Source organism: Mustela nigripes, chromosome 1, assembly GCF_022355385.1.
Source record: "Mustela nigripes isolate SB6536 chromosome 1, MUSNIG.SB6536, whole genome shotgun sequence".
Classification (NCBI taxonomy): Eukaryota; Metazoa; Chordata; class Mammalia; order Carnivora; family Mustelidae; genus Mustela; species Mustela nigripes.
In genome coordinates this window covers 119,872,965-119,900,670 of record NC_081557.1, presented here as the reverse complement: position 1 = coordinate 119,900,670, position 27,706 = coordinate 119,872,965, and the positions used below count along the sequence as shown (strand labels likewise).

Below are 27,706 nucleotides of genomic sequence, written 5' to 3'. Positions count from 1 at the left end.
GGCCTGACCTATTTCCATTCAGTGTCTACTTAAATACATTTCACCTCTACTGTGTCATGAGCCCCTCCCCCACTGTTTCCTCCCACGAATGTTCTGCCTCCCCTTGCCCACAGCATGCCTTTCTGTGAGTTGGAGCATTTTGCCAATCCACTAGTAACATTTCTTTCTTATTTCTGCACGTCTAGGATGACAGCACTAGCCATAGTGACCACCAAGACCCCATCTCATTAGCTGTGGAAATGGCAGCAGTCAACCACACTATCTTGGCATTGGCCCGACAAGGAGCCAACGAAATCAAGACAGAGGCCCTGGATGACGACTGATCAGGGAGGGTTGAACAGGAGAAGTTAACTTAGTTTAGACGTAGCACCTTAGCAGACTTTCCTCGGTCCTTAACATGTGTTCTTACAGTATAACTTGCAGTTTCTTGTATGTCAGTTAGCCGTTAGGGTCTTGTTCTGTGAAGATGGCATGGTGCCCTCAGCCTTTGCATATACTCTCTCAGTATTAATTCCCAGTAAATTATAACCAACCAACCAACCAAACTTCCCTCTCCCAGCCCCTGAGGCTAGAAAACCTTGCTGCTCTGTCTTAGCATTCCAAGAAAGTGCTTCCAGGTATTTAGATAGCCCTCGGTTCTCCACTATTAGGCTACGTGTAAGACCTTGGGTACCTTTAGATTCCTGTTACACTAGTCTGTACCCTTTTCCTTCCCCAAGACTGATAGGATGCAAGCTGAGGTTGTGTGGCCCAGGATTGACAGATACCATTTGGGGAGTATCCGCAGAGTAAAAGGAACACTAGCATTCCCACTCAGCGTGGGAATCACTGATTTCCAGCTGCAATAAGCCGTGCCTCATAATAGTCACACTGTGGCTAGATTATACTTCTTTGGGTGCTGTGCTAAGAATGTCCATGGAAAAACTTGATCTCAAATTTTGGTTGATGTTAACATGCCTGACACAGACATCCTTTCCTCTCACAAGCTGTGTGACTTAGTAGATAAAATACTGCCTTCTGCCTTTGGGACCATGATTCAGACAAACAAAAAGATAAAAAACAAAAGTCATTAAAAAAAAAAAAACAAACAAACCCAGCTTGAGAGCATTGGAAAAAAACACGAGCTGAATGTCTAATGGATGTTAAGTCCAGTTCTCAAAACCACTGTACGTTGCGTGGCACAGGTGTGTGCCTGCGTGGAAGAGTGCTGGAGGCCATCATGGACGCTGCTCTGCCTCCTGTCTGTGTCCCCTTTCCCTGCTACCAAAAAAAGTCTTTCAAGGATGGAGCTAAGGTCACAAATGAGTGAATGAACTTCCAGTCTTTGTATCCATTAACTGAAGCCCCCTCAATACGAGAGGTTGATAGAGGACTTTAGAGCGGGATTATGCTGGCTGACTATCAAAAATGCAAATACTTTCCTAAATAGGAGCAGAAAAAAGCAGGGGACAGTTGCCACTTACGCGGTGGGTCTTCTTCGATACAACGTGATGTGACTGCTTTGGTGTTCTCTTTACTCTGTCCTTGTAGAGGTGTGAAAAGCTATATTGCTACAGGCAATTTATTTAATAATTGGAAGCCATATTGATAATGGATGTGGTAATATTTGTAAAGTTTAATCTACTTTAAGCGGCAGTAACTAATGGAATTTTTTTCCTTGATCACATATGTAGCACTTTTGTTACTTTTTAAAGATATTTATATTTGATAAATCTTTTTTTCATTTTGAGAACTCAAAATACCAAACAGTGAACTTGCGTTATAAAGTCACCCTGTGATCACCTTGTCATCTAGTAGCAAAATGATGAACTATTCATGCATCAAAGAAAATTACATCTGCTGGCCTTGTATGAAAATGATCTCTTGGCATCCTGATTAAATGACACACTGTCACTGTGGGGAAGAGGAGACCGCCTTCGATGTAGCGGCTGAGGGTGCGTCTGAAGGAGGCATGCCTGCTGTATATTTTCTGCCTCATTCCATCTCCTTTCTGTGCACGGTAAAGCCTTGTTTAAAGGGGGATGTGGGGCTGGCTGTTAACCAGGACTTCTGTCTTGTCGTCCATTACCTGAGAACGATCTCTAAGGTGGAAGAAAGGTGCCATTTCCTTACCTCCTCACCTCTCCTCCCCTATCGGCCTAAAACCACTGAGAGAGAGACTGACTGACTTCTTTGTTTTTCCCTTTCTCGTTAGTGAAATAGTAAATATCCACAAGTTTTTAGCTGGTCTGTCTCCATTTAAGGCACGTGCTGACAAGGTCTTCTCCGTATCCGTTCATTCTGCTTGGGCCAGTGTGCGGAGGCCTTTGAGAGGGCATGAAGATGCTGCCTTATATGGGTCTGTGACTTTTAGGAGCTTTGGGCAGGGACCGGGCCTGCTCTTGGTTGTGGATTTCGGGCAGAAAATGTATATGCTTCTTCCAAGAACTGAAGTAAAATGGGGTAGTCTTTTCTGTTTTACCGTATTACTTGAACCAACAAATTGAAGAGTAGCATTTGTTATTCTCAGGAATGATCCCCCTGCTCATTTTCTTTCTTGGTGTGTTTGACATTTTATTTCAATTAGGAGATTATGTTATCTTTCTTTCCTTTTATATTACGTAGAAGAAATATAACATATTGTATCTTTCCATTTCGGTGGAATTTTGTCTGCTTATTCTCGGTTGACTCAGAGAGAAAAGAAGAGAGAAGACTATACTGTCTGACAAGCCACATCCATGATTTATTGTAAGGAGATTATTATAATTGATAGCTTCTTTATGATGGGATTGCTGGTATCATTTGTTCTTGCTGGTCTTTTTAAAGAAACAGACTCAAACTGTTAAGACAGCTGCAGTTTCTAAAGAAATACAGTGATTGCCAGAGAAGAGCTAAAAGGTTTCATTGTTTTAAGGCCTTAAGAAAGAAAAAAAAGCTTCAGTGAATAAAGGAGAGTCAGTATCTATGAAAGCAGTACTGAGCCCTATCTGGCGACCTGGAAAAAGTGGAAGAACGTGTCTACCAATGCAGGATAGCCTTATCCTGGGTTCAGTAGGAACAGGAGGAAGGAAGCTTTCATCCAGAATTCGTCTTTCAATTGAAGAAGATGGCTGGCCTGCTCTGAAGACCCACTGCCTTACATATAAGTTTTGCTTTTTCACCAAGAGTGAAAATGTAGGTCTTTGGGGCCTAGATTTAAATCTACCGTGGTTGATTTGTTTTTGCTTTGGGGTCTGTTTTGTTTTGTTTTGTTTTGTTTTTTGACACCAGGTTGAATTTTGTCTTGTCCAGGCTACCTTAGTTCTTAAATGGCATATAGAGTTGCCACTGTCTGATTTGTAATATCTTTGGCTAGTGAATTTATTTTCTTAAGCTTTTTCAGGTTTGGTGATATTTAAATAGAAACCCTAAACTGTGCTCTTACTGAAGGGGAAAGAGCCAGGCTCTTAAAAAAATCGCGTTCTGTGCTTTTTGGTTGTTGTATCCCTCTTCTCTTACTCCATACTGTACTTCCCTCGGGCCCCAGAGGACTGTTTCAGGACTGCTCTTTCCTCATGAGGAAGACCGAAGGGGTGAGGAGGATGGGGAACCTTGTCGGCAGTTCCTGTAACTTGTCTGTTACTATTTTTAAAAGACACTTTTGTTGAATTACTGTAGTCACATGGGTAAGCTTCCTACTCCTCTTACAACACAGCCTTACAAAGGGACCTTCGAAAGATGGACCATCCTAGTGAGACTCCTGCCTTCTGTTGATGACCCTAACGCAAGATGAAGGCCAGGGAGGGCAGTACAGTACACTCTTAGCTGATACCTTCTGGTACCATCAGTACCAAATAGACATTTTGGTTTATTTCAGGTTTATTTCAGCAAAGCTTGTAATTAATTGTTGAGTACGCCTTACGGCAGTTTTCTTCACAGTCTCAATCCTTTAAAGTGGTTGATAGTTATCTAGGGAATCTGTCCACTTATCTAGGGCATCTGTCCAGTTCCCGTACCCTGTCCTTGGGTGGGACAGCCCCAGCCCCCATTCTCCTGTTATTCCTTCACAGGAAGAAAGTTCCTGAATAGGAAGACCCCTTTAAGGTACCTTTCACTCTGGCTTAGTAGAGGTGACCCCCTAAAGAGATGTGAGTGAGGAAGCAGTTCATCACCATTAGAAGTGTGCAAATCCAGTATCCCAGTTCCTGGTAGATTAGGATGGCAGGCAGTCCGGTGACCAGCAGTACCACTGTTGGGGCCAGATATCCACCATATATTTTTTACCTCAAAGGGGACAACTCATGAAGAGCTCATTCATACACTTGTTTCAGTTCTCCCTGTTTGGCCTTTGTCTTCACAAACTTTGCTCCTGGATTCCAAACAGAGGCACCAGGTGTAAATAGACTCATTTCTTCAGGAATCTCCAGTGGCTTTGTCTCCTCCTGTGAACAGTTCCTCCTCCATTTGCCTCTTGGTTTCCAATACTAAGGCCTCATCTTGAGCTGACATCTGTGCTCGGATTTCATGTTCCACAGTAGGCAGAGTAGGTGGGTGTGGTCCTCTCTTCACACAAACACTCCGTCCTGTCTTGCAGGCCATCCTTTTGACCAGCTACATATTCTACTGACCAGCTGCATTATCTCTGCCCATAACAGTGGAAATAATCCCTTCTTCATATACAATCCTCCCACCCCTGTCCTAAAAATGTGAACTTCAAGTCCTTACTCTCTTGGTCTTAAGAAGGGTTTGGGTAGAAGCAGTCTTCCCATTTAAGTTGTGGCTCTGCCTTTTAAAATTGCTTTTTTGTCTTTTCTTGTTCAGAGAACAACTGGAGTATTTTCTCCCCAATGAGTCTCAACAGATTCTTAGGCAATAATTTTTCTTGTTATTGATGATCTTGTGCTAAGTAGCACTCTACACTGAATAGTCCTGACCTTTCACGTTGTGTGTTGGTTTTCTGTGTTAATCTCCGTCCGTGATTTAAATCTTAGGTCAGAGTGGTGATAGGTTTTGTCATTTTGTTGTTGTGATTATTAGTAATGTTTTACTACTGTATTCATTGGGGCTGCATTGAGACCAGCCAAATCCATTTATAGCTTTACTGAGCCGGATTTGTTTGTCAGGATTTCCCAAGCGGAAGTTGGGCGCACTGACCAGCTCTGCTGGTGGCGTCTGTGTGGGAGGATAGGGACGAAGTGCGGGGATGCACTGGGGCAGGGGTGGGAATTACACATTGAAAACATTCCTTTTTGTGTGCTCTCTAAATAGCAAGGATGTTTACTCAGGATTCAGGGATCAGTTGTCAGCCATACTGCATTTGGCTAACTGAGCTGCATGCCCTGGAAACCCTCTTCCTGTTTCTTAATTTCCGGATTGCCTACTTTACATTACTTCATTTCACCCAAGTTTTCCAGTTTGAAGATACTGCACCATAATGAGAACATGAGGTTTTCCCAGGGAGGCAACTATGAGTGGCCGGGTCATCCTATGAAGATTTCCCTGACCGTAGCCTATTGTCAGAGGCCCTTTTTTTCCAGCACCACCGTCTCCTTCATTATATGCTCTTTTCAAAAGATGACTTATCACTTAAGAGGAAAGATTTCTTTACCACTCTCAGGAGAACTACCCTACTGGGGTGGTGGGAAAGGCTTTTTAACTGCATCGGACCTACAGATCCCTTTCTGATTACAAAAACTCCTCTCACAAACCTGGTTATGTTCAGAAAAGCTGTTCTTAATTCTCTTTACTTATAAGCTAAAAATGATAAGCTCCTGCTTTTGCCGTCTTAGAGGACCCATCAGTGGTTGACTCACTCTGAAGTGCAACTTTGTTCCTACTGATGGATGTTCAAAAGCTGGAAGTTCATAAACTATGAGGTGTCTACATCAGTTTCATTATTCTTTCTTGGCAGAGATGAGAAGCGGCAGCAAAGAGAAAGCTAACGATCTGAGAAGTCCGGTTTCCTATAACATTAGTTTTCCTTTGTAATTAAGAGGGAAGTAGATATGGTGGAGAAGAGAAGGAAACTCTGGCCACACCAAAAGATCTTATATCCTGTTCTTACCGTCACCGAGGACCTTGAGGATATAGTAGACGCCATGTGTAACAAATGTGCAGATCACTGGACTTTTTTCTTTATACCATGCTTCACGTGACACCTGGGGCCAAGCAGTGAGTAGAACTAAATCGATTGCATTCACGTGAAGTCCGACTTGCATTGTACACCACTGACCACTAACCGCCACATTCCACGTTAGCTCCTTAGCCAGCGCAGCGCCCTAACAGCAAACAAGGAAGCATCTGCAGGAGGCTTTGCCTTGCTTTCCTGACGTCCTTTTTACTTGGCAAGTTTGGGGATTGAGTTGGACAGCAGTACTGTGCCCTCCTGTGGGTGTCTGAGCCCCACGGTGTGGTGGCATGGGGCAGCTGTTGAGTGTGACTGGTCGCTAAGGCTGACCTGAAGAGGGCGTATGCTCATAGCTCGGCTCCCAGTTCGGACATCTCCGGGTGCCACTCCCCTAACTCCATTTGCATTTTCTCTTTTAATGAACGTGGCTCTGTACATCCATAATTAACTCTCAAATTCACATTGGTGTGCTGTGATCAAATGAAGGTTTGCCTGAATCCTTTCAAATTGTAACCATGGTAATTGAGGGGGGTGGCACAGAATGAATATATAAAAATATAATGACAATTGTTCTGAATGACTGAGTGTCCTCCTGACATGTAATTAGCTGTTTTAGCAAGATGTAGATTGGCATGGTCATAATTAAAAGGATTTCTGTCCTTTATGTGATTGGAAATGGCAGATCTCCCATTCCCTGTTCCCTTTTAGCACTAATGCTCCCAAGAACATTTGGAACAGCAACTCAGTAAACTAAAATAATGACATGGTGTTCGTGTCCTCTCCTTAGTGAAAGAGAAGGATAGAAGGATTTGGAGTTATTTCAGCTTCAAAATGGAAGCCTTTGCTGTTGCTCCCCATTTGACTTCTACATGATTTGAAACCTCTTTGTCTCACGTCCAGTTTCAAACTGCTTCACCTTTGGCAGAAACTCCAGTCAGAATCCCAAACTGACAAGGCCCCTGACAAGGCCGCCGCGACTCTGTCTGACTTGCTAGCCCACTAGCGTGCAGTGCAGCCTAACTTGCGGATATTCACTGCTTAATGGGCTCCCTAGGGCTTTAATTCTTTCCCTGGTTACTTGGTGTTTCCTTTGTCACCATCCGAAAGTATCAGATGGAAATTTACACATTTTCCTCATTGGATCCTAGGATGTTCGGCCGGCATGACACAAACACATGTGAACACATATGGGCTGTAAACGGTTCTGTGGCGTAATTGGAGTACTGATCGGCAGCGTCCTGAGGTTACTGGGCATACATGTGTTCCCCCACACAGCTCTCACATGGCAGCCACCAACTTCCTCGTACTGGCAGCCTTTTCTTAGCCAGGGTTTTCTCCATTATTCTGCCAAGACGGTGGGATTGTCTCCCTAGCCCTTGCAAGTCCATGTTCTTTTTCTCTCCTTCTACTTCTCTTCCTTTCTCTGCATACACCTCGTCCCACCCACTGACACTGGGTGGCCTGGACGCCTTCCACAGTCTCCTGCCCCAGATGTCTGCTCTTTTCCCCGCTGAGACCTCCCACTGGACCGGAGCTGCTTTGTCTTTATCTAGCCTTTCCCTAGAATGTGCTTTTGGCTCTTTTTCCATCACTTGCAGAAGTCTTCATTCAGTTATATCAAGAGTCAGTCTATGCAAAACCAGCAGCCAGCATCGTACCAAGTGCTTCATTCCCATGTGGCTCCTGGCTATGATCACGAGCCTGGCCCACTGAACCCTCCAGCATTGGTTAGTAACCACTGAGAAAATGTGGCTCTTGCTTTTGTTCGTATTTTGCTGCTTAGCCTCATACAAACCTTTTCCCTGGTCCACAGCTCAGAAGGGATCCCAACCAAACGCTAAAGTGTTTAGTTTGATGAAAATGCTGAGGTAGGCTGCTTCTCCATAACTGTTCTCTCCCCCTGTCCACAATCTGTCTGTCGGTCTGTCTGTCTCTCTCACACACACACATACACACACACACAATTTGGGAAAAGACTGCCTTGGGGTCTTTTATTCGTGTTCCCCTCAAACATACCTCCAAATATATAGTAGTTGGGCTAAATCAGGAAAAATGCCATTAAAAGTTCTTATTCAGTGCTTCTCTTCCTAGATGATCTTAAAGGGACTTTCAGCCCCACCCAACATGCCTACCTTCAAGACACATTTGCTGTCTTTGAGACTTTTCTGTGGGATCCTGTCAGTCTTCTGACAGTTGGAATGATCGTGGATTTATGACCCCAAAGAGCAGAGTATCTCATCCCTTATTTTCCCAGCTGCTGAAAGATAACTATCTCCATTACAATTGAGAATCTGTCTTAAGATTTGCAATTCTGAGAACCGACTAGATGAGTATAATTCTGTGACTTGTGAGACCTGCATTAAAACAGCCAGCAGAACATTCTGATTACCTGCTTACATTCAAAGAAAATAGAATTATCACTGCAGTTAAAACCTTCTAACACAATCTACTGTTTGAGGGATCAAAGTATTAGATGCGCTGCTTAAGGAATGGCTCTACTAAGAAAGAACCGGAGTTGGCAAGACATCTCCCTCCCCAGGTGTTTCCAGAGGCCACTTCAGTGATTCAAAACACCCTCCACCATAAATGCCGGTACCACCAGCAGTCCCCACTAAAAAGAAAAACGAAACCAAAAAAGAAAGCCAACTCACCAAGATCCGTGAAAACGGAGGTAGGACTTAGCCTTGAAATACGTATTTTGAGGAAGAGAATACCCGGAGTTGCTCTTACAAGAAAACAGAGTAAAGACGTTGTTCTAAATCATGATGCGACAAGAGACAAACATTCAGACCTCCTGAAGTATTCAGAGCTCATGATAATAGCAGCTGACATTTACTGAGCATGTACCGTGTGCCCAGCACTGTGCTGAGTGGTCTGTCTCGTTTACTCTTGAAGATTCACAGACCCCACACTGAGTGGTACCACCTTAATGGAGAAGAGTGAAATCTCCAGTTGCTTCTTTCATCTTCGTAGGATGTTCATTGGAGAATGGACCAGAGAGTCTGCCTGGCATTGCCCTGAGTGAAATCACTGCATTTAATCTGTTTTGTTTTCTCAACGACCACACTGGATAATTCTCACCAGCCCCCTCTCCCAATGCTATCATCTCTCCCTGCCCTTCATTCCCTCTGACCCTGAACTGGTGCTACCATGATGGTCTAGACACTAGAGCACCCCTTTCTCTTGGCCTTTCTCCTTGTTTAGTGACGGTGATGGAAATACAGTGACCTCAGGGAGGCTCTGCAGCTATAATGTGAAACCTCTTGTTTCAGGCATCCTGTCTCCAGAAGGCAAATGTGAGGTCCTGCCTTTTTGTGGAGAAGAAACAGTACAGCTATCTCATCTGTGTCTTGTGGAGAAGTCGAATTTACTAGCACTCCTTGGGTGTAGTTCCAGTTAGTTGAGGCAGAGGATATTAAAAATCTCACACACTTCCTGTTTTCTCTCTGTTTAGCTCTTCAAGCATCTTCATAATGCCTGTTACCTTTAGGCATCCTGCTTCTGCACAGAAGTGTTTAGCTCAGCCATTCCAACTCATTCTGCTGTCATGTCCATCACAGTCATGAGAGGCAGTGGTGGGGCTGAGCCAGTAGGAAGTTCTGGGACTCTGGTATTCGTGTCTGCCCTGCATGGAGACAAGTACAGATTTGGGCTCAGCATAAGAACTTTCTCATAACCACAGCCTGGCACAGGGCCGAGCCACCTCGGAGTTCAGGTGGCAGCTCGGTGACTACTGTCAGGGGCATGGGCTCCAAGCTGACCTGAGGATGGGACTGAAATGCCATGTTTCTCTCCCCGTCGCTTCTCTGACACTTTTCCTCTTGCAAATAAGCGGTTCTCAGGAACTGACTGTCCCTCTCTCTTCTCATCCACTCTCTCATGTCCTAGACATTCTTGAAGCCCAAGAGAGTGGAGTCCGCCCTGGAGGAGAGCCCCCCATTGGCGTGGCCCCGTGAGTGGATCCACCAAGTTGACACCTTGGGATTGGGGTCCCCAGTAATAGGTACTTTGTTTCATTAGCTGGCCCATGGGGTTTTTTGGTTATCTATTCCCCACCAAAAAACAAACAAACAAACAGCAAAACAAAAACAAAACAGAACCCCCACCCCGATGTGAAGAACAAGGTATGCGTGCCTTCCATGTAGTTTTTGATCCAGGTGTGGCATCTCTGGTGGCAGCTGGGTGCCACTGAAATTTTGGAATGGAGACATTAACTCCGTCCTGGGAAAGAGCACATGACTCTTAACCAAGCAGTATACGTGGGAGAGATGAGTCACCAGATTTGTGTTGCCTTGTCCAGTTTCCCATCACTTCCAGGTCAAGCCAAAATTTCAGCCTTGTTTTCTGGCTTCCTTTAAGCCCAGAAACCACTCCCCTTTTGTTGCTTTACTGGAACTAAGAGCCCAGCATAAACTTAGGAGGGTCGTTTTTCCACTTCATCATTCATTGAAGCTATTAAACTGGAAAGAAAACGACATTAGTGCTGTATTAGTGTAAACAGCAGCCACTCCAGTGATATTACATTGAACTCTTTTGTTTTTATGCCAGATTCATAGGCGGGGTAGGCAGTGCGGACATTAGTGGAGTGGATTGAACAAAGGTGAGAGCTCTGCCACAGGCTCCTTGCAAGAGCATTATTATTAGTGATTTGCCTTGAAAACCACATTTCTGTATGTTAGAGTCAGTGAGCCCCTTAATCCTGCATCTCTGAAAATGGGCACCACGAAACCAAAACCAAAGTTCTTGGGGGCAGGGGTGGGGGGTAGGGAGCTTCTACCTTCAAGCGTCAGCATCTCTGGCAAGGCTTTTCTTTACTGCTCACTGGTTTTGCCAGAACACTCTTTTCAGAAAGGGCCTTTTCTTTTCCTCGTAGTTTTCCTCACACAGATAACAGAAAGCAGGCCCGTGCAGTCTTGTGGCCATGAGTCTAGAGCAGGCCGTCCCGACTTCCCACACACCTGCTCTCCCCCATCCATTCGCCCTGGTCTGCAGAAACAAAAGAGCAGAGCCCCTGCCAGCCCGGCCCTGGTTCTTCAGACTCACCCAGGCTGCAAGGGGGGGCGCTCCCCTGCCAGAAGATAGCGAGAACATCCTCGTTGCCTCCTGAAAGAGCCCACAGCCTTCTCTGATTCCCCTTGGGCTCCCCTCCTTCCCTTCCACGGCCATAGTCACCGTTGGGTATGCGGGACCTTCCAAGAATACATTTCTAGTTACGTTTTTTAAGTGCCTAAGCAAGTTACAGACCTCTGGAACCTGCCAGAGAGTCAGCCTGTGCCCTGCCCCCACCCCTTCCCCACCCTGCACTTAGCCCCCAGGGACGGGGGCAGATAGCTGCCCCTCTCCAGGGTCCCCGGCGTTCTGCAGGCAGAACAACTGCTAGGGCAAGCTGGTGGGCAGGGCGACATCATCAGTGCCCCCGCAGGCTGGCTTGTCACTCTTTCCTGTGCTGCTTTTTAGGGATGTCTCTGTTGGTGGGCTTCCAGTCTTGGCTCATCGAAAATGTTCAGGAGCCCGCTCTTCGAGGTCTACAGCTCCCGAGTGGGGAAGATAGGGGAGAGCAACACAGCCACAGAGCAGAATTCAGTCTGTCTTTGTCCTCAGCTGGAAAATGCACCCAGATCCAAGAGAGCAAAGAGTCAGATAATCACAGTTAAAAACACCATGATTCATTTGCCATCATTAATCACTGGAACCCTGGCTGCCTCTCCCTGTCCTCACACTAGATTTGAGGGATCAGGGCGTCTGCTCACAAGGGCTCAGAAGGGCCATCATTGCTGGGGGTGAAGCAAGATCAGAGGTGCATCTTTGAAAATGTGAGTTATTTGTTTGCTTCTTTTTTAAAGTAATTGAAGTCTGACCTAAATTCGGGGCCTTTATTACGTGGTGGGTGTAGGACGGATTATTTTGTGACTGCACTCTTCACGTCACGGCACTAAGCAGCGCTCAGATGATTTGCTGGTGCATTAGAAAGTTTTTGCAAAATGGACAAATCCATACCCAGGCACTTTATTTTCATTAATAATCCAGCGTTTTTGTTCAGACAATGTAATAACCCAAACGGTGGGCATTCACATTTAACAGGTATGGGCAGATTTGCCAGAGGAAGTCTTTGGATTTGAATAGAGAAGGGAGGCGGGTTGATGAAAGTGATCCCAGTGGGAGACCACTGCATTGGTGGTGACCAGAGGGAGCTGCTGCTGAGGGCGGCAGCCAGCCCGGGATGGGGCTGCGATCTGTTGCTCCGTCCCGCAGACGCTGGTGTGGGCAGCGCCCCCAAGCGCTGGTCAGTTGCCCCAGACGTGCGTCCAGGGGGGGCCGCAGGGGCGCGGGGAGCCGGCCGTGCGCTGCGGTGCCGGGTTGAAGAGGCCCGCTTGCTTCTCCATTAACTGGAACCGAAAGCTCCGGCACCCGCCGAGTGCTGGGGGCTCATCCCCGTTGCAGAACCACGTGCAGCTCTGTCTGCCTGTTCGTGGTGGGGGTGGGAGCGAGCTGGCACAGCAGGTTATAAAATGGAAAGTGGGTTTGACAGTCGTAATCTGATCAGATACCATGGACCAGATGCCTTGGGACCGCTTGAAAGTCTTTAGCGTCCACCAAATACTCGAGTATCTGCGACGGGCTGTGTGGGGTCCCTACCAGATGGGTATGGGGGCAGAGCGCCCCCTTCCCTGCCTTGGCCGTCGTGTGTCTTAGTCTTTGTGTTTCCCTTTGGCGTCTCCTGGTCTCTGTCCCCCATCTTGTGCACCATGTGTCCCTGAGGGGAGTCGCACCTGTGTCTGAGTCTGCTGTAAGGTGTTCAGTCTACCTCAAGGGGTCATCATGGTCAACTCTGTCCCATAGCAATCCTCTGACATCGCCACACACACTGGAATGTATATCTGCCCCTGGCCCTGCCTTCCCTGTCGGTAACCTCCTGACCCCATCTTTCCTGTAATCACCACAAACTCCTAGTGCAAATTGGATGCTGCTTTAAATGTGAAAACAATTGTTCAAAAGCTATAAAACCTGAATGAAAGCTAAAGCTGAATTTATAAGCCTTGTTGCATATGAGCCAAAAGTGCAAAAAGCTCTATATAATGAACTAACCTGCCACTCGTATAAATATAAATATATATAAATATATTAAAATCAGACTGTTCTACAAAATTGTGTATTTGTATTTTTGTGTACGTACAATTTTCTGCTAAGCAGAAGGAGGATGTAGTATAGGATGCTGTGAGAAGAGATTTGGTTTAATCCTATTTCTTTGTTACTTATTTTTGTTAACATCAGATGCCTGTCTTTGTCTTCTATGTGTATGACACTGTTTGGAAAGTTGCAGTATCTCTCTTCCTTAGGTCCAGAGTCCAACAGAGAATGAAATCTGGGGTTTAGAGAGTTCTCCAGGCCACCAAACATGGAGAAGTGGACAGAACTTGGCCCTCTCCTGCCCAGGGGCTGCTTGCGGTCCTGAGGCAGCAGTGAGGCAGGGCACGGCCTCTGGGAAGCTGAATCTCACTTCTAGAAAGCAACTTCCAAAACAAAGGACTGTCAGATCTCTCTAACATAAGACTCCACCGGGTCCCTCAGGGAGAGGTGCAGGACCTCTCAGTTCTGGGCAGACTTCTGGCCCAGAAAGGAGCAGGGGGCTCTGCCCAGCTCGCTGGCTGTCCCTGGGCTCTGTGTCCCTCTTCCGAGTAGTTGCTGCCTTTTTCAGACCAGGTTACCAAAATGCCTCCCCTCTGCCGAGCTGCTGACGCTTCATCACCCAGACCTCCAGCCCCAGTTCCCTGGAGCATCTCGGAACCCACTTTCCCGGTGCTAACACACAAGAGGGGGGTAAAGTGGTTGCCAGTAATGGCCAGAAACCAACCATCTGAGAGGCCAGGCTGGAAGACAAGCTCTGTGCGCCAGGGCAGTCGCCTTTCCCCCGGGGGAAGCGTTGGGCACCCCGGGCCTGGGCCCCACCCCTGCTGCCCACCCACCTCTCAACCCCAAGGCCGTCCCTCTTGGCGTGAACCTTGTCTAGGGAGAGCGATACTGCACCTTCACCTGTGGGACTCATATTTATAACAATGTGTAATGACTGTAGCAAAAAGCCCTTGTTTCTAGATGTAAATGGTCAAAGAAACAAGTGCTCTATTGTATTGATTAAAAATAGTTCAAATGAGTCCTGTATCATTGTATCTCCTATTCTGGATTAGTGCCTTTTGGACAGTAGACTGTTCTGTAATTAAAATGTAGTATACTGCTTTTTTGTACAGTTTTGTTTTAATAAAACTTTTTTTTAATTTGTGTTTATTTTAGTATTGTACCTATTAGAGAATAAAACGTATAACTGAACAAAGACTGGCCGGATTTCTTTGGGTAAGGAGGGTCACCTGGGAAGCGCCTCGACACTCACATAGAGAGGGGCAGCCGCGTTCTGTTTCAGACATCGGTGCCTTTGCTTTAAAAAGCAATTGGTGCGCCCGGAGACCCAAGGATGCCTGGCAGAAGCCAAACACTGCCTGGTGAGAGGGAATGCCACCTGCTCACAAAAGGCCCCGAGTCCATCTATCCACCTCCTCTGGAACCGCCTTCTCTGTTTGGGTGTGTCCACCGTGGGAGCGGCTGTGCCTCTCCCCAGCTGTCCTGCCCCGTGGTGCCCTCACGCAGGCCCCAGCCTCCTTCCCTCTCCTCCCTTCCCACCAGCTTCCCCCAGCCCAGAACCACTGCGGTCCTAGCAGCTTCTCCACCCCTGGGACCGCAGCCTTTTCCTTTCTTGGGTTGAGTGGTGAAATCCCACACACCTTACCTCTCCCACGCCAGGCCACATCCCAAGCACCTAGTTTTCTTAAAGGAGCCATCTTTCCTGGGGCTTCTTGACCTTTAGCAGTGAAAAATGAAATCAAAGAAAGCTGAAGCTCCTTTGTGTTTCTTTAAAGACTTATCCGGGACTCAAGGACCACGTGCCCGAGCCCCCTCTTACCCAACAGACTCAGGTTGATTTGCTTTACTCCTCCTCAGAGAAAGCCTAAGAAGTAAATGGTTTTCTTCCCATAAATACATCATTAGAAAAGGCTCTGCTGAATTTTAAGTTGCCCCGCAATCCTAAGTCACAAGTGGAGGTGGGCGGGAGATGGGGGCGGGAATGCCGAGAATCATCTTCCCCTCACGCTCCTCTGTTTGGGCCCAGACTGCTCTCTGCTTCCTTCACACCCGCCTGCCCAGCCATACCCCCTCCCAACTTCTCTCCTCTGAGACCTGCAAACACACCACACTGGAGGGAACCCCCTCAGCCCCTACCGCCCTTCCTGCCGACCCCGTGCCCTCTAGACCCGGCTGTGGGGCTCGTCTCATCAGGATCACTTGTCTGCACTGCTTGCTGCATGAGACCTGGTGCAGGACAAGGACACAAGTGTTCACTGAGTGACTCAGCGAGTGACTGACTGAACGAACTAAATGGGACGTGTCCCCTGGAGCCCGTTTTCAGGTCTGCACAACTGAAACAAGCCCACCGCCTCAGGCAGACCAAGAAGGTCTCTCCTCATCTCAAGAAAACGAGTAGCAACTCGAAAAATGAGGATTTATCCTAGGAGCTAGATCAGTTTTACATTCAGACTCCTGCCTCAGAGCAGGGCAGCTCCTGGCTGCCAAATTTCTGTCATAATTTGGCAGTACTTTCTCTGAGAACAACTCTTTGGCACTTATGAATATAAACAACTCCTGCAAACATGTGCCCTGACTGGTGGCCACCACCAATCGGGCCTCTCCATCTGCAAGGACATTTACATCAGCTGAGGGCCACGCGAGTGGCGGGTGCAGGCCTGCCCATGAGTCGGCTCCCTGGGGAAACAGCACCCTGGGCTGGCCTTGTCCCGGTCTGGTGCCGGGCTGCGCTCAGGGACCTCAAGTTGGTCCCCGCAGGCCATCTAAGAGGAGACCTGCTCCCCACTGCCCAGGTCGGAGGGGCTGGACCCACCACCCCGACCAAGTGCCATTGTGAACCATGCTGGGTGATGACTTGAGCCTCGTCCTGATGGGGACAAGCAGGAGTCTACAGAGAACACTGGGTTCCGCAGCCTGTGGGGATGCGGCCCAGCCCTGCTAGGGTCCACAACTATCACCTCCTTCCCAGAACTGCCTGTGCAGCCATGGAACACGTCCCCGGCTCCCTAGCTAGGGGTCTGATGTGAGGTCGAGCTTGTAGATCAAGGCAGTGGGGCCCTGGCCTGAGCACTGGGACATCCTGCTCCAGAGAAGCGGCCTGTCCCAGCACCTCCCCAAGATCCCCCAGGCCAGCTGCCTCCCAGTTGCCCAGAAGCTCCCATTACCCGGGGTCAAAGGCAACCCCAAAGTTTCCACTGGTTCTTCAGTCTGAACCACAAAGAGCAGAGGGGCCGGAGACATGCGCTCAGGGACCTGTTGTCTCCCTGAACCTCCCTCTTCTAGCCTCAATCTTGAAAAGCCCTGGACCCAGGCCATCCCTTGCCCTGTGGGACAGTCTACAATGAGCGCAAACACCACCACGTCTGGGTTCACGGAAGGAAAGGCAACAAGACCAACCTCAGACATAGGCACGAAATCGGGTTTTATTTAGAGGCTGCTGGTCATAAGAGAGGAAGGCATATATGGTACAAAATTACAGAGGTTTAGTTCATTTTATAATACAAATCATTCAGTCTTTACAATTCATTACAGAGTCTTTGGATTTTTTTTAAACTCCCATTTCATGTGCAGCAAATCAATACAGTCCCCCAATCAGAACCACTTCATTATATGTGAACCCATCCTATTTACAGAACTCCGCACATGGAGACGTTCCAAGACCCTCCCCACAAAATTAGTGTCAGTAGTCCGGCTGAAGGCACGACGGACTTCTCTGAGAGAAAGAGACCTGTGGAGATCATCGAGCCAGTGTCTTTAGGCACAGAAGACAGGCTGCACTTGCCGTCCCCAGGGTAAGGCACGACAGACAGATGGCTGCCTCCTTGGGCACTCCCTGTCCAAGACGCAGGCCTCAAGCGACCCCGGGCAAGTAGGGCTAATCCTAGCCAAGAAAATAAATACCCTTGAACTTCTTGTGGGCCTCACATACAAGGAACATTAAGCCAAGAGGAGAAGGGGAAGGGGAGTAATGGGGGATGGAAACACCCAAAGCCTTTCAAATCTGCAAGGGTCCCATTCACAGCTCAACGGAAGCTCCTATCTCTCAGCAAACACACGAGGCCCTTCATGGCTGGCCCTAGCTACACGCGCTGGCTGTGCTTCCTTCTGCTCCCGCGCCCTCTGGCCAGGCTGCGATTCTGGACAGCTGTCCCCGCTGCAGCCCCTATCTGGCCTCTGACAAGTCCTCATGCTGCACCTGTGGCCAGGCAGCCCATCCCCTCTTGCTGTCACCCCCAATTCCAGAGCCTGGGACCTGCTGGAACCCGGATTCCTCCCGGAATCCTAGCGTTGACACATCGCTTAACATAACGCCCATAAGGGGAGAACAGAAGACAGGAAATGGGGCCCTTTCCTCCCTCTCCCATGATCACACGACCCAAAAGACGGCACCTCTGGCCCAATAAATGCTGGGTTGTGGGGACTGCCTGGGCTATGGCTTTAGTGACCACGTCTACTTCGTGTCACTGCTTCATGTCACTGTGCACCAAGCAGCCAGAGCGGAGGCCACAGACCAAGCAGGACGGGCCTCCATCTGACTCGCATTGCTCTCCCTGGGAAGGAGCGGGGCTACCCCGGGCTGCCCAGGATGACAGCAGACTGCAACGGAGTGACACGTGCACCCCGAGTTATCCAGCGACACGTTGGCCTGGACGGGAAGTTCCGGTGCTGGAGCATGAAGAGAGGCGGCTCAGGGCCGCAAACCCTGTCCCTACAAGGATCCGGCCCAGCCCTCATGGCTGCCAGGGTGCCCGCGGGGCCACAGCTGGGGCACAAGAGCCACACCCGCTTCTCTGGGCACTGGTGACCACCCAGCCGTGGTGACAGCCCAAGAAGACCTACGGGACGGCCAGCTCCTCTCTCACATGCTGCGGGATGGATCCCAAAGCTCACTCCACTCGCAGGAAACATCTGGCAAGATGCTGCCGTAGCACCTTCCTCCCAGGAGGACAACAACCTTCCCACCCAGGAAGGCAACAGAGCTGGCCCAGCCGGCCCTCGGTCAGGTGCTCAAGGCCCAGCATGGCCCGAAGCCATGGGGTAGGCAGAGATGCAGGGAATGGGAAGGCGCGGTGGGGGGGGATCTCAGGCAGAGGACGCTTGCCCCTGTGTTTAAAAAGTAGGCCCCTGGCAAAGGGGAGGTGGGGAGCATGGCAGAGAGAGGTGGTCTGGAAAGTCCTCCCATGCCAGGGCTGCTCAGAACTCAGTCTGTCCAGGCTCTTCCATTGTCCCTGCAAGCTCTGGCCCCTAAAACCCTGCTCCAGCCCAGAATTCCATCACGGTCTGCTGCATCTGAACTAACCCTAGGGACAGAGCCAGAACCACAGCCCTCGCCTCCCAACTGACCTTCCCCAGACGGTTCCATGGAGCGTGGTCGGTGCCACGATACCGGCAGTTGGGCTCCAGCAAGTATTTTGCCTGGTAAGTGAGAATCGTGAAGGGCCAAGCCACCTTCCATTGTGGGTGACGTGGGCCCACAGGCAGGTAACCTGAGGCTACGGGAGCAAGAGCTGCTCCCCTCAGAGAAAGGGGCAGTGGCGGGACCTACGTCCATGAACCACACGGATGCTGGTGTCCACAGAGACGAGTCCTAACTAAACACCGGTTGTTAGACTTCTGCGCCGGGAAGGACATTAAGCAGAAGCGCAGAGCCCAGGCCCAGAGCACGCAGGACCGCGGGGGCGTAGCTGCCGCCCCGGGCGGGACCCCCTCACACCCTCCGGGGAGCACACCACCAGCCCCGATGCGCTCGTGGCCGCCACGACGGGAGGAACTGAGACACCGACCTGCAGGGCCAACGGCCCCCTGCGGGCGAGGACCGGACGGCGAAGGCTTGGTCCCGGGGGAGCTGGGCGCTCAGAGCGCCGGGGCTCCAGGCGGTGGGAGGGCAGCCAGGGTGCTGTGAGAAGGGGCCGGTGCTTCTGGAACAGCTGAGAGCGCCGCGCTGGGAGTGGGACGCTGGCGCTTCTACAAGCTGGAAGGCAGCGCTTAACTCTCCTCGGTTTCAGCCTGTTCCCCTTGAGAAGTTCCTTCCAGCTCTGCAACCACGAACATCTGCGGAGCTGAAGCTATGCCGGGGGTGTAGCTCCGGCCCCATCCTCGGGGGGTGGGGGGCAGCTCGCGCTTTGGGCCGGCGAGACAGAGGTCCGGGGAAGGCGCCGAGCGTGGACCACCCCCCTCCCGGGCAGAGGTCCAATCGCGGGCCCGGGAGGGGGTGGTGGTGTGGGCGGGAGCGGCAGCGCTCCACCTGGCGCACAGCTGGGCCTCAGCGGCTGGCGGGCACCGCCACGTGTAATTAATGGGAGCTAATTAATCTCGGGCTCCTCCCTGGGGGGGGATCAAGCCTGCAGCAGTCCACACCTGGGGGGGCCCATGGGTCTCTGCTTCCCCAGCTGGCCGCGGGCCCCACACAGCCTCACTCAGGGGCAGGGAACCTGGAGTTACTGCTCAGGAGGGGCTTCCAATCCCTAGAGAATGAGACCTTTCAGAAAAGCCGTTCTGAGCATCGTTTTTTAAGAGTCTAAACGTGAGAACTGAAAACAGGCCTTCCAGGAGTGCTTTGTAGGAATCCTGACCCGAAACTCTGGGCCTGAGCAGCCATGTGTCCACCAGGCTCCTGCTGACGGCTGGGGTCCATCAGACCCTGGTGAGGACGCCCAGGGCAGGTGGTCACTGGACTAGGGCTGCAGGAAGTAGGAGAAGCAGCGGCTCTGCCATGGAAGGGCCCTATCCGCCCTAGCACCCTGCGGCCCCGCTGCCCAGCCAGCACGTCCCCCTCAGGGCCACCGTACCACCCAGGCCTGCAAGGGTCCAGCTTTCTGCCCGCCCCCACAGACGCCTTCCCCAGTGCGCCCTGCAGGAAAAGACTCCAGGGTAGGAGCCGGGGAATGTTGTTGAAGGGCTCGTGCTGTCCGGGCCATGTCTGTGGTTCAGCAAAGGCCAGCTGCAGGAATGTGGGGAGCCCTTCAAGGCCACGGTCCCCCAGGCTCGGGTCAGGGAGTCAGGGTAGAGAACTGCCAATAAGTGAAACTAGTCTAACTAAGGTCCTTCCAAGAAACCAGAATTGCACCAAATAACGTCGTGATGCCTCTGACTTCGTTACTGTGGAAGCACAATAAAGTAATTCTCCAAGTTGTCACTGTTACCTTAGAGGAAGGCCACTTGTGTATCTGCATCAGTCATGACATAAGGAGGGGCATCACCCTCTCGCCCCTCAGGGAACCTGCATCCTCTGAGCGACCTCACAGGCTGCTGATGTGCAAGGCAAGCCCTGGGCACTCTTGCCTGGGCAGGCGATTGTGGCTCGCGAGTGATTTCGGATTTTGAAAAAATAAATATAAATAAATATATTCCAAGCACTCTGTTAAGGGAATAAATGGTAAAGAGAAAACACTTTGCAGGTATTAAGACGCTAACACAACCACAAAGAAAGCCCTAAGAAACCCTGTGGAAAGAAGAGAGGAAGATGGGAGGGGCCGGGCCCAGAGCCCCTTGCTAGGGCACCCAGGACCCTGTGCCAGGAGCCCCAGGAGGCCAGCGAGAGGCACTTATGGGAGCTTGTTACTTGGTGTAGAGACTCCGGGGGTCAGAGGGATACAGTGAGCCTAGGGAGCAAGCCAGAACCAGCATGGGTCTGCCGGGTGCTGGTTCTGGAGGCACAGGGAGGAGGCCCCACCTCTGCAGGGAGAGAAAGGCACTGGGATGGTTAAGATGTTAATGGGGTCATCGGAACAGAAAAAAAGAACAACAGCCCTAGGGGAAAACCCCAGGCATGGGCCCCACTGACACTCACAATCCAGGACTGCTCTGGGCTCCTAGAACCATCAACCCCTCTACGTTGCAGAGATACCTCCCCATTCTCTGGGCAGAGGAAGACCTGAAGCTTCCAGAGTCCCAGGAGGAGCAGGGAGAGGTCAGCAGCCCTGCCTCGTGCAGAAAGGACACCTCGCCATGCTCCCCACGGAAGGGGGTTTGAGGTGTCCCTGCCCACTCAGGTCCAAACTCCACCCCAGGGCTGTCACTGGCAAGGCTCAGAAAAGGCACCCCCCCCCCTTCCCCGTCAGCCTCTGCCTGGGAAGCAGAAGGAAGCAGACTGGCAGCCCGGGAAGAGGCAACCCAGGGTTGGGGGTGGTGGGTGGCGCCCAGCACTGGTTTAGCTGGCCCAGGATTTTCGGTTCTCGGGGTTCTTCTGGCTCCTGTCGGCCCTCAGCGCCATAGCGCCCTCTGCCTTGGCCAGAGCCGCCGTCAGAGAAGCCAGGTTGGTGGCGGAGCCAGTGAGAGTGCTGCTCCTGCGGGGTTCAGGGGCACCCTGCAGCCGGAGCCCCGCGCTGCGCCGCCGGCCCGCGCCTGCTGCTCTGCGCACCCGGCCCGGCCTCACCAGTAGCCCGTAGCCTGGGTTGCACTTGAAGTACTGCTTCCCGCCGATGGAGCCGTCATTCTTACCTGAGGGGAAGACAAGAGCACACGGAGGTGACTTCCCAGGACCCTAGCTCCCTTCCCTGTGTGCCTGACAGCTCCCTGGGGGGCACAGGCACTCATTGTTTAGCAAAGGGGGCCGGGGGGACTGTCTCGGGGCAGCACATGGTGGTCCCCAAGGACAGGTAGCCTCAGGTCCTGCCATTTCAATGCCCCAGTGCAAGCAAGTCACCAATCCCACCCCACTCTGGGGCATGGACCTTCTTCAACCTGGCTGGTCCACACGTAAACCTAGGATGGAGTTGTGGGTAGAACGATTACTTTTCCTGAACTTATCAGATGGAAACTGGCAAATTAAACCACTGTAGCTAGTTAGATGTCACACTTGATGTTATTGAGATGGTGTGAGGAAGTTTCCTTTGTAAAAGCAAAAGAAATGCATTAAGGTGAAGAATGAGAACCCAGCACTAAAGAGAGCAGAGGGACAGGGGCCCTCGTGACCCCTAAATGCCAGTGTGCCATGGGGATGGGTTGGTGGGGAACCCGATCTCTGCAGCAAAAACAGTCATGAATTTTCTATGCTCACTCTCTGCACATCTGACCTGCCCTCCCCCCCACCTCTGCTGTCTATCAACAAAGGTCCCCTCAGTGCACCTCTCAGGTTGGGCCACTGCTATCACACAGCTCCCAGGGCGCACACACCAACCCCCAGCACTGGGTCCCTGCTTCCGGGCTCACCACCATCCTGCCCACTCAACCCATTTCATTTTCTTTATGATACTTATTACTATCAAATTTTAATTATTTATTTGTCTACTTAAATAATTCTCTCCCTCTTAAAATGAAAGTCCAGTGAAACCACAGACTCTGTTTTGCTCCCCAAGGTATCCTTGGGATCCAAGACAGTGTCTGCAACATGGCAGATGCTTAATATGAACTGTTGGATGAACTCATCTATTTGTTAATCCCTCTGTAATTCTTTTTTTTTTTTTTAAGATTTTATTTATTTGACAGACAGAGATCACAAGTAGGCAGAGAGGCAGGCAGAGAGAGAGGAGGAAGCAGGCTCCCTGCTGAGCTGAGAGCCCGATGTGGGGCTCCATCCCAGGATCATGACCTGAGCCAAAGGCAGAGGCTTTAACCCACTAAGCCACCCAGGTGCCCCTCCCTCTGTAATTCTCAGTCAACTGCAGATACAGACTTCTCTCCCAATTCCTCTGCACATAGTAGCAGACTCTCCTTTAAAAACTATTCCAGCTACATGCCTCTTCTGGAACCACTTACAACTTACAGCATTATTCACAATCGCCAAGAAGTGGAAATCACCTACATGTCCAGCCAGTGATGAACGGATGAACACAAGGTGGGCACAACGGACTAGTGTTTGGCCATAAAAAGGAATGAAACACTGACAGAAGATGGAACCGGATCTACCTTGGAAAATCATGCTAAGTGAAAGAAGTCAGTCCCAAAAGCCCACCTTCTGCCTGATCCCCTTTATGTGGAAGTCTAGACTGGGACACTTCATACACATTTAGAGAGGCAAAAATAGACTATTGGTTACCTGGAGTTTAGAGAGGAGGCTACCTTACAAATGGAAATGTGGCTTTGGGCGGGGGGGGGGATTGATGAACCTCTTCTAAAATTAGACTGTAGTAATGACTGTGCAACTGTGTAAATATATCAGAACCATTAAACTGTACACTTTTAACAGACTTTACAGTATGTGACGTGGTATCACAACAAAGCTGTTAAAAAAAAAAAACAACCATCTGGGGACGCCTGGGTGCCTCAGCTGACTGACTTCTGCTCAAGCCATAATCTCAGGGTCCCAGGATGGTACCCCATGTGGGGCTCTCTGCTCAGCAAGGAGTCTGCTTCTCCCTCTGCCTCTACTCCTCCCCCTGCTCGGGTTCTCTCTCATAAATAAATAAATAAATAAATCTGAAGGACCAAGTAATTCCTTAAGTTGTGGCCCTGGTTTTTCGGAAAACAGTAATGTAGTCGGTGGCAGAATGTCCCGCTCTGTAATGAGACTGAAGAGACGGGTGAGCCTGTAAAGCACCTTAGATCACCCACCTTCTGTTCTCCAGCCCGGGCACCCAGCACCCCCACAGGCACCCATGTTTGCAATCGGAGCAGACACAGCACACAGAGCTACTGTCAGACTGTCACAGTTCAAGAGCAGATGCCTCTGTGACTTAAAAAAAAAAAAGTGCTTAGATTCATTACCAAATTAAAAGTAGCTTTCAATTAATGTCTTAAGTTTCTGAAAAATGTCTGGAGGTTAAGCAAAGAGAACACTTAGGAAACTCTTATTCCTGATTTGAAAAGTAGTGACCTGGAGGCTCAGGGAGGTCAAATAAAAGCCTAGGTGCCCAGAGTAGGTTCCGGGCAGTGCTGGGCGAGGGCCAGCACTCCTCTGCCACCCCACCCTTAACTGAGTCACTGCAGGCAGGGAACCAGAGGCCCAAGCAGCACCACTCACCTGAAGGTAAGTCCAGCTCCACTCCGACCCACGTCCCCTCCTGAAAGTCGGTGGGGCCAATGTATCTCACGATGCCCATTTTGTTGGTGCCCACAGTGACATATTCTCCCTCTTTGAGCCATTCTGGGACTTCACTGGCTTCTTCGGAATCCGAGGAAACTTCCAGCTTTCCCAGGGCTGGTGCCCGTGCCCCACCATCACCCAGCGCCCCCGAAGCCAGCAGGTCCTCCTCCGCCCCCGAGGAGCAGCTGGGGTCTCCACCCAGCATGCGTGTAAAGGACTTCAGCTCGGAGGTCCGCACCTTCTGGATTCTGAACGGGGACGCGGGAGCAGGGGACAGAGACAGGAGGTCGGGAGGCACCTGTGGTTTGGAAATGTCCAGCTCTGAGCCGGAGGCCGGCTTCTCGCGGTCCTCGGGCCTTCCCAGCCGCTCGGTGGCCGGGGAAACCTCGCCCCCGCTCTGCCGGCTGCATGATTCCTTCTGGGGGGTGCAAGTGGGGAGAGGCGTCGGGGGTGCGCCCGCCTCTTCCTTCTCCGAGAACACCGGCTCCTTGGTGTCGCAGGAGGCATTGCTGTCACTCCACGCATCCTGCTTTGCCGGGACCGGCGACAGAAGGCAGCTCCGGCTGAGCGGGCGGGCAGGAAGGTCACTGTCAGCCGCGGGAGCCACGGGTGGAAGCGGGAGCTCCGTCTCAGGGGTGGCCTGGAAGAGGGTGAGTGGGGGCGAGCCAGGGGTCTGCCCACTCGCGGCGGCTGCGCCGTCCAGGCCAAGGGTGAACGCATCGGACAGCGTGGCGGAGGACACGCTGTGGGAAAAGTAGCCGCTGGAGGCCTCGCTCAGGGGACTGGGCGGCCCCTCTTGCACCTCCGGAGCCTGCGGCGTGGGTGCTTTAGTCGGTCTGTCGTGGAGCTTCACAGGGGCCAGGGGCACGGTCACCGCCGGGGCCACACTGGGAGCCTGGAGCAGGGGAGGGTGCAAGGATAACTGGTTAAAATGCCAAGTTTGCGGCTCATTTCCAAAAGAACCGTGACAGATTCTGCCAGCGGAAACACGGCGGCCTGGAGGGCAGAAAGCTGTGGCCGTGCACTGGGGCAGCCCTGGGGCCGTACCGGGGCCCCTGCTTGGTCCGGGCTCTTGACCCGCACTCAACGCCGAGAGCCCACCATGGCCCAGGCGGCTGCTGCATTTCCCACGCACCCAGAGCTCAGCAGGCGGCCAATGGCCTGCCACTTCCCCCTCCTCCCCTTCTGTACACACTCAGGAGTCTAACCACAGTCTGTAATAGCGCCACTCACCCTAAGAAACACATATCCTTCATCCTGTTTCTGGCACAGAGCTCCTGAAACCCTTGGGTTTCCTCAATGTTAGCGGCAAGAAAGGTGTCTTGATATTCCTAACAACCCCCCTGCAACCACACCTGAGTTCACCCTAAAGCGGGCACTCTGGGACTGCACCTCAGGATGGCAGGCCAGTTGCCAGGGGAACCACCCTTGTGATGAGAGCTTAGCCTCACGGCCTCAAGACACAGAGAGGGGCTGCAGGGGACTTAATCATAATTGGCCAAAGATGTACTCAATCGTGCCTGTGTAATAAGGCCTCCAGAACAATCCAGAAGGACAGTCTTCTGGGAGCTGCCAGGCTGATGAACACATAGACCTGTGGGGAGAGCGGGGCACCCAGGGAGGCTGAACGTCCACGGGGTTTCCCCACACCTTGCACCATGCCTCTCTTTCATCTGGCTGTCCTGAGTCCTACCCCTTGGAGTAAACTGGTGATCTAGTGAGTAAAATGGTTCTCCTGAGTTCTGTGAAGCATTCTAACAAATCAATCCAACTTAGGTGGAGCTCATGGAAAAATCTTATCTACAGCCGGTTGTTCAGAAGTACAGGTCACAACTGGGGCGTACAACTGGCATCCAAAGTGGGGGGAGTCTGGTGGGCCTGAGGCCTTAACCTGTGGACGCCGGCGCCGTCCCTGGGTAGAGAGTGTCAGAATTGAGTTCAATAGCAGAACACTCGGCTGGTGTGGGACAGTGCTCACTTGGTGGTAGGCAAGAAGGCATACGAGGGTCTGTGAGGCCTGACAAGGCAGGAAAAGGCCCTCACCACAGATGCAGCAACCAGGAGGTACACACTAAATCTCCAGCCCCTCCTTACCCACCAGCATTCTTGGCCTGGCTGCACTCAGGCTCAGAACCCTGTTCCCACAGATCCCCTGCCCCCATGGACTTCACGCCTTTCTCCTGCAGAGCTAGAACAAGGATCTGCTTGGGGGAGGAAAAAGGGACTTAGCATAGCTTCACCAGCACAGCCGGGAATAACACTCAGGCCTGGTGGCTGACCTGCGGCTCCCAGCAGGGAGTCTGGTGGAAGAGGAGATGGGCAGGCCAGTCCCATGTCACAGGTTGGGGGCCCCCTGATCCAGGGAGACACAAGCTGAGCAGCCACATCCCCCATTGTGAAGAGGGGGTGAGCGCGGTCAAAGCCGCAGAGGCTGGCCTCCCCCTCTGGGGATCACCTGTCTGAGTCACACTGGCAGAGATGCACACAGGGCCCTATCGCCTGGGGAATGACAACAGCCTCGGCTCATCCACATTCTACTGTCTCTGAGGTACTGCTAAGGTGTTCCCTTGTTGGTAACTGGAGCCATCTGAACAAGGGAGCAGATTCCCTTTCTATTCCCGATTCACAATGACGGGGCAAGGGAGAAAGCAGGAATGGGGAATGCGGTTGGAGCACTGGAGAAGGGTGCTGTTCAGAAAAAGAAATATGTTTTCCAATATTTACGGAAAGATTATTTATATTACAGGAATGGCCACTTTCCATTTGAAATACAGGATTTATTTGAACTGGGAAACAGCTGAGATCTATAAGTCTCTTACAGTTACTTGGCTTAACTCAGCAGTTTGATAAATCATGCATTTTCACGTGAATTGTCATTTATATTCCTGTCTCCAGAGGCCCTCCTTTCCCCACAAGGCACACTTTCAGGGTACGAAATTAACGGCACCTCTTGAGATTAACAGCCCATTTTTGTGATGGATCTCTAGGCTGCAAAATTTACTAAATCCAATAGATCAATAACTGTCACCAGCATAAATACTCTAAAAGATTAGGCAATCCTTCAATCATTTTTCTTTTGCAACTTGTATGTGTTTTATTTATTCTTTTCTATTTTATTTTCAATATCACTGACCAGGCAGGGAAGAATACACAAACAAAATTACAAGAGCCTGGAATCTGAACAGGAACTTTGGTTCTGGACTCGTGGGTGCTCCATTTTCCCCTGGTGGGTAATACCTCATCACTGCCACACAGACAGTTGTCTAAGGGCCAGCTATACCCCGTCCTGAGGAGGTAACAGTCCAGTGACAGTGCCTTAGATTTCCCTGGTCATTATCCCATTTGCTTCCACATGAATCCCTTGATGTAGGCCAGAAGTCTGACCATATGCATTTTATAACATGGCCCAGCAAGGTTCAAGGATTTATCCAAAGCCTCCAGTAAGTGACAACCAGGTATCAGAGGTCAGATCTGCAGTGACAACAGAGACCCACAGTGGCAGAAGGCGAGCCCTGATTGCACGGTTC

At 50.8% G+C, this 27,706-nt stretch overlaps 2 protein-coding genes across 9 annotated transcripts in view; one reads left to right on the top strand and one right to left on the bottom strand.

Annotated features, from left to right (window-relative positions):
* HMBOX1 (homeobox containing 1) overlaps positions 1–14,359 on the top strand; it is a 193,577-nt gene extending 179,218 nt beyond the window's left edge. For 6 of the 7 annotated variants that reach the window (XM_059372440.1, XM_059372412.1, XM_059372431.1 and 3 more), the window contains one exon: positions 186–14,359. In XM_059372440.1, coding sequence (XP_059228423.1) covers positions 186–323 — 138 coding nt within the window. In that variant the 3' untranslated portion in view covers positions 324–14,359. The remainder of the gene's footprint in view (positions 1–185) is intronic. The other variant, XM_059372448.1, reaches the window with a different exon arrangement.
* A 6,550-nt stretch (positions 14,360–20,909) lies between these two features.
* The window catches only part of KIF13B (kinesin family member 13B), a 198,080-nt gene continuing 191,283 nt past the window's right edge, over positions 20,910–27,706 (bottom strand). The window contains exons 39-40 of one of the 2 annotated variants that reach the window (XM_059372373.1): positions 24,117–25,074; positions 20,910–21,655 (exon numbers count right to left, since the gene is read on the bottom strand). In XM_059372373.1, coding sequence (XP_059228356.1) covers positions 21,366–21,655; positions 24,117–25,074 — 1,248 coding nt within the window. In that variant the 3' untranslated portion in view covers positions 20,910–21,365. Of the gene's footprint in view, positions 21,656–24,116; positions 25,075–27,706 lie in introns of those variants that run through there. The other variant, XM_059372380.1, reaches the window with a different exon arrangement.